This window comes from Hyperolius riggenbachi, chromosome 11 (genome assembly GCF_040937935.1).
Source record: "Hyperolius riggenbachi isolate aHypRig1 chromosome 11, aHypRig1.pri, whole genome shotgun sequence".
In the NCBI taxonomy this organism is placed as follows: domain Eukaryota; kingdom Metazoa; phylum Chordata; class Amphibia; order Anura; family Hyperoliidae; genus Hyperolius; species Hyperolius riggenbachi.
The window spans coordinates 5,102,244-5,119,947 of record NC_090656.1 but is presented as its reverse complement, the minus strand read 5'-3'; the positions used below and the strand labels follow the sequence as shown (position 1 = coordinate 5,119,947).

The 17,704-nt window shown below is 47.0% G+C and overlaps 2 protein-coding genes across 4 annotated transcripts in view; one reads left to right on the top strand and one right to left on the bottom strand.

The window, feature by feature from the left end:
• LDHD (lactate dehydrogenase D) overlaps positions 1–17,704 on the bottom strand; it is a 324,776-nt gene that overhangs the window by 188,350 nt on the left and 118,722 nt on the right. The window lies entirely within an intron of this gene.
• LOC137538930 (anillin-like) overlaps positions 1–17,704 on the top strand; it is a 93,436-nt gene that overhangs the window by 25,910 nt on the left and 49,822 nt on the right. For both annotated transcript variants that reach the window (XM_068261364.1, XM_068261365.1), the window contains exons 8-14: positions 1,683–1,794; positions 2,097–2,162; positions 8,382–8,593; positions 8,668–8,762; positions 15,004–15,133; positions 16,248–16,383; positions 16,870–17,043. In XM_068261364.1, coding sequence (XP_068117465.1) covers positions 1,683–1,794; positions 2,097–2,162; positions 8,382–8,593; positions 8,668–8,762; positions 15,004–15,133; positions 16,248–16,383; positions 16,870–17,043 — 925 coding nt within the window. The remainder of the gene's footprint in view (positions 1–1,682; positions 1,795–2,096; positions 2,163–8,381; positions 8,594–8,667; positions 8,763–15,003; positions 15,134–16,247; positions 16,384–16,869; positions 17,044–17,704) is intronic.

Here is a 17,704-nt window from a genome sequence, read left to right as displayed (position 1 = left end):
TGCATCTCCATTCCCAGAAATTGCACATTATTGCTCTCCATGTGGCCAGACTGAAATAGCCCATTTGTAGGCTTATTCTCATACATTCATTTCTTCTGCCTTTGCTCCTTCTAAAAGCGTCAGGTCAGAGGGAAGCACCGCTGGCTTCACCTCTGAATGTTCTTTCTTGTATAAACCGCTTTCTCTGCCTCACATCTGCGCTTGTGATGAGCTCTATGATCTTACAAACACAGGTAAACTGGGAGGGGTTTGAGCGGAAAGCGTATACTCTGAAATCCCAGTTGCCCGATCTCTGCAGAGTTCAGAAAACTTCTGTGCAAGAGTATGAAAGTAGAATTTACTGTATATTTTCAAGTATAAGTCTAGAAATTTAGGTCTGATTCACTTCATAAAAGTATAGGGGTCGACTTATACACGAGTCACAGGCAGCACTGAGCATGCTGAGTTATGTGAGTACTAACAGTGACATTCCCATTTGCAGCAATGTACCCTGTGGTAAGTGACACTTTGAGGAAAGGCAATGCCAAGAAAACACGGGTGTGAAAGTCCTGGCCACAACAATTACCAAGAAAAGGGGCAGGAGGGAAGTACTGGGCTGCAGGAAGGGAGGGAATAATTGCAGCACTTGGGGGCTTGGAGGAGGTACTGGCTGTACTTAAGGGACAAGAGGGGTTAATGGCTGTAATACTGTATGCTGTGCAGTCATGAACCCCTTCTGAGCCCCAAGTGCAGCCATTAATTTTGCTGGGTAGACTTATACTTGAGTCAATAAAAAATTCCAGTTTAAATAGAGACTGAAGCCTCCGAAAATGACCCTTTTTTTAGCCAGTCCTGTTAAGCATTAATGGCTTAGCTGAAACGCCGCTATCCCATGGCAAAACAAGACTTTAATCACCCCGAAATGCCCGGGGCAAATTGTGGGGCACCTTCCTGTTGGAGGCAGAGCTTTAAGCTTCAGCTCTACCTTCATTCGCGTTGATCTCTGCAGCCCCCCCCCCCCCCCCCCCCCCCCCCCCCTTCAGCCTTCTATCACCGAGAGGGGCGGGAGGAGGCAGAGATCCGTGGGAGATTGTGAGAAAAGAGAAAGATCTGCTTCTCTGGCATATAAACGTCCGATCTTTATTGAAGCATAAATAGGCTGGAAAACAGATTAGCCAATCTGTTGTCCAGCCTATTTATGCTTCAATAAAGATAAGACTTTTAAATGCCAGAGAAGCGAATCTTCCTCTTTTTTTATAGTATTTATGGGGTTTGGCTGCCCATGATCCTGCTCTTGGCTGGTCTGGTGGGGTGGTGAGCGCTGTACATCCTTTTCAAACAATCCGTGGGAGATTGACGTGAATGGAGGCAAAGCTGCAGCTCAAAGCTCTGCCTCCCCGGGCAGCAAAATCAACGACCAGGAAAGTCATGTATTTTTGCCTCGGTATTTGGGGGTGAATAAAGCCTCGTTTTGCCGCAGGATAGCAGCTTTTCACCTAAGCCATTAATGCTTAACAGGACTGGCTAAAAAAAGGTCATTTTTGGAGGCTTCAGAGTCTTTTTAAGAGGCTTGACTATTGAAGGCGACTTATACACAAGGTATTCGAGTATATACAGTAGATCTCTATCGGTGAGCAGAGATCCCCAGAAGCTATCCATGCCCTGTACTGCCTCTTGTCACAGCCCTGTGATTGTGTTTGCAGGGTGCGGAGTATGCAGAACTTTTTCTGGAAGGCAGCGATGGATCCCTTGACCTGTCAGCGGGGCACTGTGTCTCCTCCCTCGAGGTCCGCCTCCAAGGAACCTGCAGCTCTGGTAAGGAACCATCGGGCAGATTTATCAGTAATGTCTGAGAGGGGGCTTCAAGCAAACCTGCAGATTCTTGCCCGAAGCAATCTGTCAGGTGGATGTTGGTGGAGCGGATAAGAGGGGTTGGGGGCTGCTGTACACACGCTAGATTCCCAGCAGAGGCGGTTATCGGCCACTCTGGTCGTGTCATCGTGTGTGTGTGTGCGCACCTTCACAGATCATTAGTCTGTGGTGCATGTTCCGTGTGTATTCCGTGTATGGTAAGTAATGAATAGACATTTTCTAAGTGAGTGTTGCGTGTCTTACAGATTCTCTGCTCTCTGAGGATCTTCAGTCGTCCTGTGAAGCCGTGGATGAGGACAGGAGAGAGGAAGGTAACTTTGGGGAGCAGCTGATCAGCTTATTCACAAGAACCTCTCAGTGCTGAGTGTGGTGGCAGTTGGCAGTATGGTGGCAGTTGGTGGCAGTTTTTGGCAGTCTTGCTTTTCAGAGTTCATCTCAAATTGGAAATCTGTATCTGCATTTTGGGAGATTCTTCCTTGTTCTTGCATTCCCTCCTTCACCCCAAAATGCCTGGTAAAGCGAAGCGGAACTGGGGAAACTCTGATATCCAGATACTTCTCTCTCCATAGGCGAGTATCTCATCTGAAGCTATAGAACCTTCGCTCCCCTTCTTCTCCTTGTTCCAGCGCAATCTCCCATAGAAGATCTGTGACTGGCTGTGTATTCCGTACTCTTCAGGCAGACTTCGGAAGAACTCTCGTATTTATTCACGGTGAACAATGAAGCGCATCTGTATTGCACATGTGTGAGCCCAGACTGATGTGTGCAGTGTTCTCCTCAGAAATTTTTCCCAGCCGGGTGGCATGCAAAAGTAGCCGGGTGGGGCGAGATGAGAGAATGCAGGATTGACGCTTCTCTGCACAACTCTGCTTACAGCATAGGAGGAGGTGAGCTGATGACAGCCGGGTGCTCACCAAAACTAGCCGGGTGGACCACCCGGCTAAAAGAGCCTGGGGAGAACACTGTGTGTGTGCAGTACAGATCTGCTCGTCCTCTGAAGTAGCGTAGTATGGATACAGAGACGCCAAAAGGATAAAATTATCTAAAAAGTGTAAAACATGAGGCAGCAGTGGTGGACTTACCTCCTCCAAGCAGACACAAAAATTGTCAATGTGTTTGTCAAATAGAACAAGTTTATTTACATACTTCGGGTGACAAAGCAACGCGTTTTGCAGGTTTGATCCCGCTTCATCAGGCAATTACAATGGAGTAATAGCATATGTGGTCAGTAAAAGAGCCAGGCACCACTGCCGCCTCATGTTTTAAACTTTAGATACTTCTATCCTTTTGGCGCCTGTCTCCATACTACGCTATATCAAGTCCACCCTGGTGGAGGAGTGTTGCTGGCTTTTATCCTCATTTACGGAGAGCGACTTCTTATTCCTGGGTGGGGTCGGGTCTAATCTCTCCACCTGCCTATATAGTGGTTGGCTTTGAGGTAACCCTGGTTTGTGAGTATAGCTTATTACTCTTTCATACTTCAAATATAGTGTAGTATGTACTGGTAGTTGGTGTCCCTACTCTGTAGTCTTCTAAAGTAGTTGGGGATGTGGATACTTCCAAAGACTGCAAGAGTAGTGCCGGATAGGCGTTAAATCCAGCAGGTCAGATAACTTCCCAACTGGACAACGCTGGAATGACCGGAGGGACAGAGGACCTGGAAGGCTCTGGTATCCAGATCCTTCCCTCTAACTTTTTAGTGCCGGTTCCTGGCTGGTTAATTGGCTTCCCCCCCCTAAGAATCTAACCCTTAAAGAGATTCTGTACTCTAAAATTCTTACAATAAAAAGCATACCATTCTATTCATCATGTTCTCCTGTGCCACTCTGTGCGCTTTCTGCCACTCCCTGCTGCAATCCTGGCTTGTAATTGCCAGTTTTAGGCAGTGTTTACAAACAAGACATGGCTGCTAACAGCATGTGATAGGCTGAGAGGAGCTCAGTCTGTGACTCACACAGAGCCTGCAGGGGGCCTGGAGAGGGTGTGTAAAACTTCTACCTATCACAAACAGAGCAGCACATTCCTGCCTGAGCCCGACAAAGCTGTCAGAGGAAAAAAGATTAGATTATATAACAGAGATAATACAGCCACTGTGCAACTAGGAAAGGCTGCAGTAAGACAGACCACATTAGAACATGTATAAGATGGAAGAAATAAGGCTGAACATTTTGTTACAGAGTCTCTTTAACATTACATATGTATTGCACTGTCCACGGTTTTGATTTTAGTGATTTTTCTACAGTAAAAAAAGAGAAAATCTTTAGCATTTCCCATTTTAACTGTGGCTATTTTGAAGCCAATCCTGATGTCATTTCCTCCCTTACTCGCCTCTGCCTGATTTGCCCTCCCTCCACTATAGAAAGTGCATTGTCTCAGCATGAGAAATATTGGCCAATCGGAGAGGAACAGAGGTGTGGGAGGGGAAAACAGGAGGGAAAGAGGCTTCAGCCAATCAGGCTCCATTAGATAAGTCTGAGGGGAAATAGAGAAGCAAAAAAGGACAACCCAGCATGCCTTGCAACTTCCTTTGTCCGTACCAAATAAGAGTCAGGTAAACTGGGGAATGATCATTTATCAACAAGAAAATAGTGATTTTAACGTTTGGATTGCCTGGTTAGCATCCTTATTACTTGTTTACCAGATAAAAATAAAGAATTGTTTTTTGATTTTATGCCCGACAGTTTAAAGCACATCTAAAGTGAGAGGGATATGGAAGCGAACTCATTTACCTCTTACACCAGGCATGTCCAAAGCCTGGCCCAGGGGCCAAATGTGGCCTGACGATCTTTCTGGTTGGCCCCAAAGCCTTTCTACAGTTTTTAATTCCATGTGGCCTGCAGGCCGTAGCTGTGATGCCACATGCAGGGGCCACATTGTGTTGCCGCTCTGCCTCCCCTGCAATGCCAGCAGCAGTAACAGCCACTGATTAGCAGCTGCCACTGTGCCAGCAGCAGTAACAGCCACTGATTAGCAGCCGCCACTGTGCCAGCAGCAGTAACAGCCACTGATTAGCAGCTGCCACTGTGCCAGCAGCAGTTACTGCCACGAATTAGCAGCCGCCACCGTGCCAGCAGCAGTAACAGCCACTGATTAGCAGCCGCCACTGTGCCAGCAGCAGTAACAGCCACTGATTAGCAGCCGCCACTATGCCAGCAGCAGTAACAGCCACTGATTAGCAGCCGCCACTGTGCCAGCAGCAGTAACAGCCACTGATTAGCAGCCGCCACTGTGCCAGCAGCAGTAACAGCCACTGATTAGCAGCCGCCACTATGCCAGCAGCAGTAACAGCCACTGATTAGCAGCCGCCACTGTGCCAGCAGCAGTAACAGCCACTGATTAGCAGCTGCCACTGTGCCAGCAGCAGTAACAGCAACTGATTAGCAGCTGCCACTGTGCCAGCAGCAGTAACAGCCACTGATTAGCAGCCGCCACTGTGCCAGCAGCAGTAACAGCCACTGATTAGCAGCCGCCACTGTGCCAGCAGCAGTAACAGCCACTGATTGGCAGCCGCCACTGTGCCAGCAGCAGGAACAGCCACTGATTGGCAGCCGCCACTGTGCCAGCAGCAGTAACAGCCATAGATTAGCAGCCATCACTGTGCCAGCAGCAGTAACAGCCACTGATTTGCAGCTGCCAATGTGCCAGCAGCAGTAACAGCCACAGATTAGCAGCTGCCACTGTGCCAGCAGCAGTAACCGCCACTGATTAGCAGCCGCCACTGTGCCAGCAGCAGTGACAGCCACTGATTAGCAGCCGCCACTGTGCCAGCAGCAGTAACGGCCACCGATTAGCAGCCACCGCCAGCAGCAGTAACAGCCTCTGATTAGCAGCTGCCACTGTGCCAGCAGCAGTAACAGCCACTGATTAGCAGCCGCCACTATGCCAGCAGCAGTAACAGCCACTGATTAGCAGCCACCACTATGCCAGCAGCAGTAACAGCCACTGATTAGCAGCCACCACTATACCAGCAGCAGTAACAGCCACTGATTAGCAGCCGCCACTGTGCCAGCAGCAGTAACAGCCACTGATTAGCAGCTGTCACTGTGCTTATTTGCGCATGGTAAATGGATTATTTCCCATGGAAATGTTTTATTTGACAAAATGTCACAGGCCTAGTGTACCAATCAGCAAAAACTGTTTAATTTTACCAGTTCAGCCCTTTAGCGCTCTCAAGAATGGTGATATGGCCCTTGGCTTAAAAAGTTAAGATTGTGAGACCTATCTCACACACAGGGGTAACAGATGTAAGGAGAGGGTTCCCCCACCTCCCCCCCCCCCCCCCCCCATGATTCACTGGTCGTCACCCTGCTCAGTCGGTCCCTTTCAGTGAAGTGTGAAAGGAATTTGATAACCGTAAACGAGAGATAAGCATTCAAATGTATACACCACTACTTAGCAGCACTTCCCAAACTATTCTCATCTCAATTTAAAAATACATGTTAATGGATAGTGTTCCTTTACACCTTACAGTTGTTGCCTAAGGAGGTGAGGCTGAATTCACACTTTGCGTGTAGCATAACACATGCATTATAACGGGTGTGAACAGTAATAGAAACTGCATATTATACCATACACAATCATTCAAAGTCTGCATGCAGCGAGTTAGAATAACCCAATCCAATACAACATAGCGCTGCTGTGAACCGGCCCATAGAGGTGTAAGGGCAGTGAGTCGACATGCAGAACTATTCTGGAATGTATTTATTGTATTTATAAAGCGCCAACATATTACGCAGCGCTGGACATTAGTTTAGGTTACAGACAATATTTAGAGGTGACATACAGCAATATGACAATACAGGAATACATGCAGACCAGATCACACAGCACAGTATGAGTACCAGGTAATGCTTAGTCACTGGATGGAGCATGGAGATCACACAGCACAGTATGAGTACAAGGTAATGCTTAGTCACTGGATGGAGCATGGAGATCACACAGCACAGTATGAGTACAAGGTAATGCTTAGTCACTGGATGGAGCATGGAGATCACACAGCACAGTATGAGTACAAGGTAATGCTTAGTCACTGGATGGGAGCATGGAGATCACACAGCACAGTATGAGTACAAGGTAATGCTTAGTCACTGGATGGAGCATGGAGATCACACAGCACAGTATGAGTACAAGGTAATGCTTAGTCACTGGAGGGGAGCATGGAGATCACACAGCACAGTATGAGTACAAGGTAATGCTTAGTCACTGGATGGAGCATGGAGATCACACAGCACAGTATGAGTACAAGGTAATGCTTAGTCACTGGAGGGGAGCATGGAGATCACACAGCACAGTATGAGTACAAGGTAATGCTTAGTCACTGGATGGGGCATGGAGATCACACAGCACAGTATGAGTACAAGGTAATGCTTAGTCACTGGATGGGAGCATGGAGATTACACAGCACAGTATGAGTACCAGGTAATGCTTAGTCACTGGATGGGAGCATGGAGATTACACAGCACAGTATGAGTACAAGGTAATGCTTAGTCACTGGATGGGAGCATGGAGATCACACAGCACAGTATGAGTACAAGGTAATGCTTAGTCACTGGATGGAGCATGGAGATCACACAGCACAGTATGAGTACAAGGTAATGCTTAGTCACTGGATGGAGCATGGAGATCACACAGCACAGTATGAGTACAGGGTAATGCTTAGTCACTGGATGGGAGCATGGAGATCACACAGCACAGTATGAGTACAAGGTAATGCTTAGTCACTGGATGGGAGCATGGAGATCACACAGCACAGTATGAGTACAAGGTAATGCTTAGTCACTGGATGGGAGCATGGAGATCACGCAGCACAGTATGAGTACAAGGTAATGCTTAGTCACTGGATGGAGCATGGGGATTAGGCAAGAGTTCACTCAGATCCTTAGGATGGGTGTACGGTAATGGAGGTGCGTGATCAGGTAGGAGACGTAGGGAGGAGGGCCGTGCCCAAAGGCTTACAATCTAGAGGGAGAGGTAAGGACACGAACGGTAGGGGTTTAGAGCACTTGTGAGGGGTGGTAGGCCAGAGTGAGGTGAGTTTTGAGGGCTTTCTTGAAGATGTTGAAGGAGGGGGCTGCCCTATTGGGTGGAGGTAGGGAGTTCCATAGTGTTGGAGCAACTCTTGAGAAGTCCTGGAGGCGTGCTTGGGACTGTGTGATGTGGGGGACGGTCAGGCGAAGTTCATTGGAAGAGTGGAGTGAGCGGCTAGGTGTGTACCTCTGAGTAAGATTGGAAATGTATGTTGGACAGGTTTTGTGGACAGATTTGTAGGCCAGACACAGTATCTTGAATCTGATTCTGGACTGGATAGGAAGCCAGTGGAGGGATTCACAGAGGGAATGCAACAGATATATAGTGTGAATGGACCCTTAGAGTTCTACTTTAATGCCGGTAAGGTAGGACAACCTCTATCATGCTGGACTGCTCTGTGCATTGCGTTGTCCTTCACTGAATCCACCTCCTCATGGCTGCCCTTTCTCCTGGCCGCTATGTGACTAATGTACGCCACCGACCGTGCTTTCCTGTTCTCCTAGGTAGGTCTCCCGTAGACCACATAGATGCCGACCGCAGACGGGTGACCATGAACAGCTCCGAGCTGATTGACCGCATATTTGAAGGTGTCCTGGATATTAGCGAAGCTTCAGAAGAACAGTTGTCGGACTATCCAGACCTGGAGCTTCCTCCGGTGTCTGTTCTGTCTCCACTCACCAAGTCCGCAGATCTGCAGGCAGCAATCAGTCCTCTGGTGAGCCTTACAAGTTATCAGTAGCCTGAACCTTTCAGCTTGGACGGGTTGTCACCCAATTTGTGTCTTCACAGAACTCAGTGGTGTCCAGCTTACCAGAGCTGCTGGAGGATGAGGTCACAGTGACTCCGGGGAGATCCACTGAAGAGGAGACCCATCTGCCCTACAGGTACCGGGGCTGTTTGTGTTACCGTAGTTGGTGTATTGCAGGGATGTCAAACTCAAAGTGCGTCAATGTAGATAAGATAGCCGGCACCAAAATGCTAGAGTGATGGAATTAGGCTGCTCACCATTCCCTGCCGGTTGTGCTCACGTGAAACAATTCCAAGTATATAGTAGTAGAGATCAGACGGAGCACCAGACCTTGCTCGATACCGGCCTTACAGCCCTTTCGCTGCCCTCAGAGACCTATCTGGCCTCTGAGGAAGCTGTATTACCGCAAAACGGCTGTAAGGCCGGTATCGCGCAAGGTCTGGTGCTCCGTCTGATCTCTACTACTATATACTTCAAATATAAAGTGGGCCATAATTGTTCACTGGGACCTAGTCACAAGCCAACCTCAATTTCTACTGGTCTCCTTCCTCTCTTATAAAGTTCCCTGGTGTCTAATGGCTCCCCTCCAACCCCTATTCAGTTACCTGGGGCCATATGCAATTCACTATGTTCCCGCTTCCTCAGGCAATAAACAGATAGGAGTACACAGTATAGTCTCAAGGTCACGAATCGCGCCTCTGTGGCGATATTCGTGACCTTGAGACTATACTGTGTACTCCTATCTGTTGCCTGAGGAAGCAGGAACATACCCGTGAAACGAGTTGCACTTTTTTTGGAGTATATTAATAAACCTGTTATATCTTGTCTGCTTTGGGGAGGCGAGTCCACCACCACCTCCTGAGGGATTTTAGGCCTTTTAGAACCTTTTATCGTGCTGGCGCCACTGTTCACTCTTACATCACCTCCAATATAGCTTCCCTGATTCTCTAGAGTGGACCAAACATAATGCAAAGTGGGGAAAACACTTGGGTGGCCAAACTTAAAGAGAACCTGAGGTGTGTTTAAAGAATATTATCTGCATACAGAGGCTGGATCTGCCTATACAGCCCAGCCTCTGTTGCTATCCCAAACCCCACTAAGCTCCCCCTGCACTCTGTAATCCCTCATAAATCACAGCCATGCTGTGAGGCTGTGTTTACATCTGTAGTGTCAGTCTCAGCTTCTCCTCCGCCTCCTGTATAGCTCCGGTCCCTGCCCTCGTCCCTTCCCTCCAATCAGCAGGGAGGGAAGGGATGCAGGCGGGGACTGGAGTTCTGCAGGAGGCGGGGAGAGCAGCAGACTGACACTATAGAGATAAACACAGCCAGCTCTGACAAGCTGTTTGTCAGCAGCATGGCTGTGATTTATGAGGGATTGCAGAGTGCAGGGGGACCTTAGGGGGTTTGGGATAGCAACAGAGGCTGGGCTGTATAGGCAGATCCAGCCTCTGTATGCAGATAATAATCTTCAAACCCACCTCGGGTTCTCTTTAATGGCTCCGAGGGCCAAATTTAGCCCGTGGGCCAGTTTGTCATCTATGCTCCATAGGAGGACTACACAGGTAAGACACACACAGCGTGGTAACTTTGAGAGAAGGTTTATTCCGGTACCATCAGAGATGAGATCTATCCAGCTTCCCCCACGTAGAGGCATAACCATATGGTGACTGCAAGGAGATAGAAACAGAGAGACCACAGCAGAATGTGCGTGAAATACATACTGTGACATTTCAGTTTTGTTTTTGATTTTATAGACCTCTTTTTGTCATTGCTTAAAGTGTACCCGAGGCTACATGATGAGATAAACATGCACAGTGGGATGGGTTTTAGACCGAAATCGCGATCACGGAAACGACGATTCCGTGATCGCGAGCGTGGTGATTTCTCACGATTTCCCACCCCTGGTGTGCAGCAGTGTACCATTTCAGGCCGGCAGTCTGTCTCCCGCTTGCCGCTCCGTAGCGGCGACTTAGTGGCTCTCATTATCTCCTTCCTTGCGGCCACCTCCACCGCCTACGTCATCACCCTCCGCCTTGCCTAGCACGTCATTGACTGGGAGGGTGGGCGGCCGCAGCAGACTCACTCTCTTTCGCTCCGCCCAGTCTAATACCTCATCAGCTGGGTGGGCGGCAAACTCCGCCCACAGGCTCTCGCTCTGTTTCCCTCCGCCTAGCCTAGCGCGTTATTAGCTGGGCGGGCAGCAGTACTGTCGGTCAAGAGTTTGTACACCAGTTAGATCATGCTGACACCCTGTATTTGCCTCATCCACTCTGTGTGTATGCAGGATGTGTGCTGGGCAGTGATATATTTATCTATATATATATATCTCTCTCACAGTCCAGCTCAGTCACCTCAGCTCAAATGCACAGTGCCCACTGCCCAGCACACATCATCTTGCATACACACAGAATATGCATGAAAAAAATATATATAGAATTGTGGTTCTGTTGTGTTAGCGCCTGCGCCTGTTCTTGCGGTGATCACGTGTTCCCTAATCTCCACCTTTGTTCACTAGTCTCTCACCTAAATTCACGTAATGCAGTAAGGTTTACAAACATGACAGACAGTGACATCATACCACCAATTTGATAGTATGATGTTATTTTCTGTCACTGCATGTTTGTAAATGTTACTGTGTACATTGTGAATTTAGTGCTAAAGCTGGATTTGAAGAAAATCGTGAATCGAATAGAAATCACAATTTTTGACAGAAATTGTGCGATTCAATCTTTTCCTAAAATCGTTCAGGCCTATTAACAGTCATGATTTTCCTGTATAAATCGTTGGTTGTTAAAGAGAACCTGGACTGAAAATAAAAAGTCAAAATAAGCATGCACAAGTCATACTTACCACCTGTGTAGTCTACTCCTCAATCTCTTTCTCCTCTCCTGCGTCCCATTTGTCCTCTGTGATGATGGAATTCTCCGTCCTCCATTTTAAAAATGGCCATTACCCCTTAACAGCTTCCTGGTCAGCTCAATGTTACACTGTAATTTCACCCACTGGAGTTATAGGGAAGCATGGACATTACCTTGCACATTCAGGAAAAAACACTGGTCCGCTTCAATGTCTCCACAGTTTATTGAGGACTTATCCCAAGACAGAACAACAAATCGTTGCTATGATTAAGGATCAGTTTGGGTCCGAAACATGTCAGCATTTTTGTTCTGTCTTGGGATAAGTCCTCAATAAACTGTGGAGACATTGAAGCGGACGTGTTTTTTCCTACATTTTCATTATTGGCCTGGGCTGCCTGGGTCCAGCTCTGCCTCCCAGCTGGGTGTAGCGGTATACCTTTCTCCTTTTCCACCTTGTACATTCCAATGTTCTCCCCAGAATTTTTTCCCCAGCCGGGTGTCATGAAATAGTAGCCGGGTGGGGAGAGATTAAAGAATGCAGGGCCGGTGCTTCTGTGAGCAACTCTGCTTACAGCATAGGAGGAGATGAGCCAATGACAGCTGGGTGGTCACCAAAACTAGCTGGGTGGAGCACCCAGTTGAAAGAGCCTCGGGAGAACACTGCATTCAGTTGTAACTGACAGCGGCTGAGATATAACTGGCAGTAACTGGTATATTTCAGTTCTGATAAAATCTTGTCAGAACTGGAAGGGATCACTGTAAGAAGAAAATGGTGAGCTTCTGAGAGGAACGGACGGTGAGGTTAGTATGTAATATTCATTTGCAGCTACGTCATGTGTTTATTTTAAATAATTTTACTCGCTTCAGGTTCCCTTTAAGATAAAAAATGTCTGTTAAATATATCATATAGGAGACACACACAGTGATATTTGAGAAGTGAAATGTTTATTGGATTTAGAGAGAGTGCACAATAATTTTATTTATTTAAATAAAATTAGGCAGGTGCATAAATTTGGGCACCACAAAAAAAAATGAAATCAATATTTAGTAGATTCTCCTTTTGCAGAAATTACAGACTCTAAACACTTCCTGTAGCTTCCAATGAGAGTCTGGATTCTGATTGAAAGTATTTTGGACCATTCCTCTTTACAAAACATCTCTATAGTTCATTCAGGTTTGATGGCTTCCGAGCATGGACAGCTCTCTGTAACTCACACCACAGATTTTCAATGATATTCAGGTCTGGGGACTGAGATGGCCATTCCAGAACGTTGTACTTGTTCCTCTGCATGAATGCCTTAGTGGAATTTGAGCAGTGTTTAGGGTTGTTGTCTTGTTCAAAGATCCGGCCCTGGCGCAGCTTCAGCTTTGTCACTGATTCCTGGACATTGGTCTCCAGAATCTGCTGATACTGAGTGGAATCCATGCGTCCCTCAACTTTTACAAGATTCCCCTTCCCTGCACTGGCTACACAGCCCCACAGCATGATGGAACCACCACCATATTTTACTGTAGGTAGCAGGTGTTTTTCTTGAGATGCTGTGTTTTTGTTTTTTCCCTCCATGCATAACGCCCCTTGTTATGCCCAAATAACCCAATTTTAGTTTCATCAGCCCACAGCACCTTATTCTAAAATGAAGCTGGCTTGTCCAAATGTGCTTTAGCATACCTCAAGCGGCTCTGTTTGTGCTGTGGACGGAGAAAAGGCTTTCTCTGCATCACTCTCGCATACAGCATCTCCTTGTGTAAAGTGCACCGAATGGTTGAACGATGCACAGTGACTCCATCTGCAGCAAGATGATGTTTTAGGTCTTTGGTGCTGGTCTGTGGGTTGACTCTGACTATTCTCACCATTCGTCATTTCTGTGTATCCGAGCTTTTCCTTGGCCTGCCACTTTGAGCCTTAACCTTCCTGGCGGTAAGTACGAGCTGACCTCGGGCTATGCCGCGCAGGAGGATTTCTCAGGCCCTGCTGGGCCGATTTGCATGCTTCTTCTTTTTTTTTTTTTTTTTCTGAAACACACAGCTAGCACTTTGCTAGCTGCGTGTGCATTCCGATCGCCGCCGCTCCGCACTGATTTGCCACCGATCGCCGTGCCCCCGCTGATTCGCCGCCGATCGCCGTGCCCCCCCCCCCCCCAGACCCCGTGCGCTGCCTGGCCAATCAGTGCTAGACAGTTCTGAGGGGTGGATCGGGACTCCCTTAGACGACACGACGTCTGACGGTGACGTCATCCCGCCCCGTCGCCATGGCGACGGGGGAAGCCCTTCAGGAAATCCTGTTCTTTGAACGGGATTCCTGATCAAAGATCGCCGGAGGCGATCGAAGCGGGGGGATGTCGCTGTACAGCGGCTATCATGTAGCGAGCCCTAGGGTCGCTACATGATTTAAAAATAAAAATAAAAAATAGTGCTGCTCTGCCCCCTGGCGGTTTCTAATAGACCGCCAGGAGGGTTAAAGGGAACCTAAACTGAGAAGGATATGGATTTTTCCTTTTAAAATAATACCAGCTGCCTGACTCTCCTGCTGATCCTATGTCTCTAATACTTTTAGCCACAGCCCCTCAACAAGCATGCAGATCAGGTGCTCTTAGTGAAGTCAGATTGGATTAGTTGCATGCTTGTTTCAGGTGTGTGATTCAGCCACTACTGCAGCTAGAGAGAACAGCAGGACTGACAAACTGGTATTGTTTAAAAGGAAACCTCCATATTGCTCTCAGTTAAGGTTCCCTGTAACTTGAACTGAGCCTGTGGTCTTCCATGTCCTCAATATGTTCCTAACTGTGGAAACAGACAGCTGAAATCTCTGAGACAGCTTTCTGTATCCTTCCCCTAAACCATGATGGTGAACAAGCTTTGTCTTCAGGTCATTTGAGAACCACAGATGAAGCACCCTCATGTATTTTAACATATATATCAGTGGGAACATTAGAGAAAACACCTACCCTGCTCTCTGTTTCATTCTGGCCTCCTTGTGGCTCTGATTTCCTGCTATGTATCCTCGTAGCAGGAAATCAGAGCCACAAGGGGGCAGGCTTGGGGTTGAAAAGACATCACAGAAGACTGATTTGGCTATAATCATTCGGGGCAAAGCTAGACTGAATGCTCAGTCTGGGATTCTTATCAGAGCTGCCAACAGGCAGACTGAGCAGAGAAGAATGAAACAGCGAGCAGGGTAGGTGTTTGTCATGTTCCCATTAATATATACATGGTAAAAGCGCACGCAGCCACACTGTGCATGTGCCGACTGGCTGACCTTACAGAGGATCGAGAAGGCAGAGGATGGCGCGTGGGAGCGATCAGGCCGAAGGGGGCTGGAGGAAGCCCCAGGTATGTATACATTTTTTTCGATCTTCTCCCCCCCCCCCCCCCCCCCCTTCTCAGGTACACTTTAAGTATTCTTCTACGTCAGCAATTTATACAAGTTTGGAGTACAATTACTGGTGTATGATGACCATACTGACAGCGTTGTCTTGCATGATATGAAGCTGTTGCAACATTATCATATCTACTATTGCAGTATTGACGCTTACCGAACAATGAGGAGGAATGTACAGCTCGAGTCTGGTTCCCAGTTGTCTACCCCGACTACTCATCTTCCGAAAAGGCCAGTGATAACGGGATTGGAGGACCAGAAGGAGAACATCAAGGTATGCAGGTTTTCATCTTAAAGTGACACTGAAGCAAAAAAAAAAAATTATGATATACGGTAATGAATTGGTTGTGTAGTACGGGTAATTACTAGAACATTAGTAGCAAAGAAAATATTCTCATATTTTTATGTATGTATGTGTGTGTGTGTGTGTATATATATATATATGTGTATATATATATATATATATGTGTATATATATATATATATATATATATATATATATATATATTAGTTTTTTGTTTTTTTTCCCTATAACATTGCATCATTATCTAATATTTGCAGTTTACACATTACTCAGCATTCTAAATGATTTCACAGAACAGGCTATTGACCTTTTCAACTTTTCTCTGAAGAAAAAAAAAAACAAATTACAGTGACAGACAGTTGAGATAATAAGCTTCAGAAGACAGAGCTCTCTGCCACTTTGAAAGTCGGAGAGCTCAGAGAAGCTCTTTTGCATACATAACTGAACTTTCTTAACTCTTCCTGTACTGGAAACAATATTAGACTCCTATGTCTGCTCCTAATGTTTTCTTAGCTGTACTACAAATAAAAAACTTTATCATAAGTTTATTTTCACGTCAGATTCCCTTTAAAGGACTTCCGAGGCCAGACATGCAAAAATAGATCATTACCTGAATGCTTTTTAAATCCATGGAGAAAGCCATCAGCGCCCTCCGTTCATTTCCGCCGCAATTATTCACTTAGAACTGACCCCAGGTTGGGTCCCGACCCCACCGCACGGGTCGTTTTATTATTCCCCTCCAAAGATGGCCACGGAGCTGAGCCGCAGCTGCGCAGTATGCATTGACGCAAGTGCGGCTGCTCTCAGCCCCCCTCCAGCCGCATACTCGGTCCCTGCGTCCTCCTGTGCGTCTCTCAGGCGCGTCTGGAGGAGGGCTAAGAGCTGCGCAGCCGAACTCGCGCAGCGGCGGCTCAGCTCGGTTGAATAATTGTGGCGGAAATGAACGGAGGGTGCCGATGACTTTCTCCATGGATTTAAAAAGCACTCAGGTAATGATCTATTTTTGCATGTCTGGCCTTGGAAGTCCTTTAAGAAAGTCTAAATTGTTAATGAAAGGATAACGCCTGTTTTATACTTCCAACAGCTTCTCAATAAGGAGGTCTCTTCTCTACAACGTATTATTGAGCAGGCAAGTTGTGCCTTGAGCTACTGTGTGGACGCTGAACATGGCAAGGGCACTCGTCAGGAAGCTGAGGCCGAGCGTCTCCTCTTAGTAACCAGTGAGTAAGCAGAGTAAACGGCTGAAGCAACTGATCTTAAAGTAAATGGAAACCGTGCTTTAAAAAAAAAAAAGCCAGATACTTACCTATGGAGAGGGAGGCTCTGGGTCTTAATGAGCCTTCCATCTCCTCTCTCGGTGCAGCGATGTCCCCGGGAGCAGTATTTGACTGATTTGGTCAAAAACTGCTCACTCTGCTGACTTCGCAAAGTCTTTAGGCGCCTGAGTGCTCCTGAAGACAAGCGGCTCCACACTGCGCACGCGCCCTGTATCACGCAACCGCAGTATGGAGCCACCTGTCTTCGAGAGGACTCGTGCTCCTGAAGACTTCCGAAGTCCCCCGCGGCGGAGGATTCAAACAGGGGAGCCAGTGCTGCATCGGGAGAGGAGCGGGAAGGCTCAATTAGGACTCAGAGCCTTCCCTCTCCCAGTATCTGGTTTCTTTTTTTTATTATAGACTCCCAATGACTTTAACTATCGTTTCTAGCTGAAAAGAAGAAGGCTCTACTGAAGGAACTGGACAGACTCCGAGGAGAGCGACCTGAGGAGCCAGCATCTTCTCCTCCAGGAAAGCTGACACCTTGTCACGGCTCAGTCACTATCTCGGAAATCCAGCTTCCACTGAAGGTGGACTATGTGTGCACCACACTGCGCAGCTCAGGTACTCCTCAGTGTAGAGGTGTTTGTGTCCTACCGGTTGTTTGCATCCTCTCTGAAAGGCTTCAGCTCACCAAGCGTCACTGCATGTGGGAAAGCAGAAAACTGGCTTTACCAGACCTTTTGTGAAATGTTAATTCACTAGGGTGGTTGCATGGAAGACTGAAAGTACCGACGTCACAAATGCCTCATAAATGTGAATTCACAAAGATTAGAGCATGGGGTAAGGACCAGCTATCCGGAAGGTTATACAAGGGAGGAAATGGCAGAGAAAGGGGGAAAACAATGACACTATTCAGGAAAATAAGAAAGTTTATTAAAGCGGTATAAAATCCTGACATTATATTCAATAAAAACATTTTTTCCTACTTTTTATATGCCATACGGTTAGCCTATTTGCTTTTGTGTATAAGTATTCTTACTCATTTAGAAGTTACAAGTTCCCAAAGTACAGTTTTTTTCTCTGTGAGCTGACTTTGCATTTTATTCATAACGTGTTTTCATATTGTATTGTATGGAGAAATGCTTTCTGTGTATCTGTCTGTGTTCAGGAGAGTCTGAAGTGTCAGAGAAGTGTTTACATTCCTCACTTGATATAATGAAGTAAACACAAGATAACATTATCTCCAGTTTGGATGCGTCCAGCTTTCTCTGCACTGAGGTTG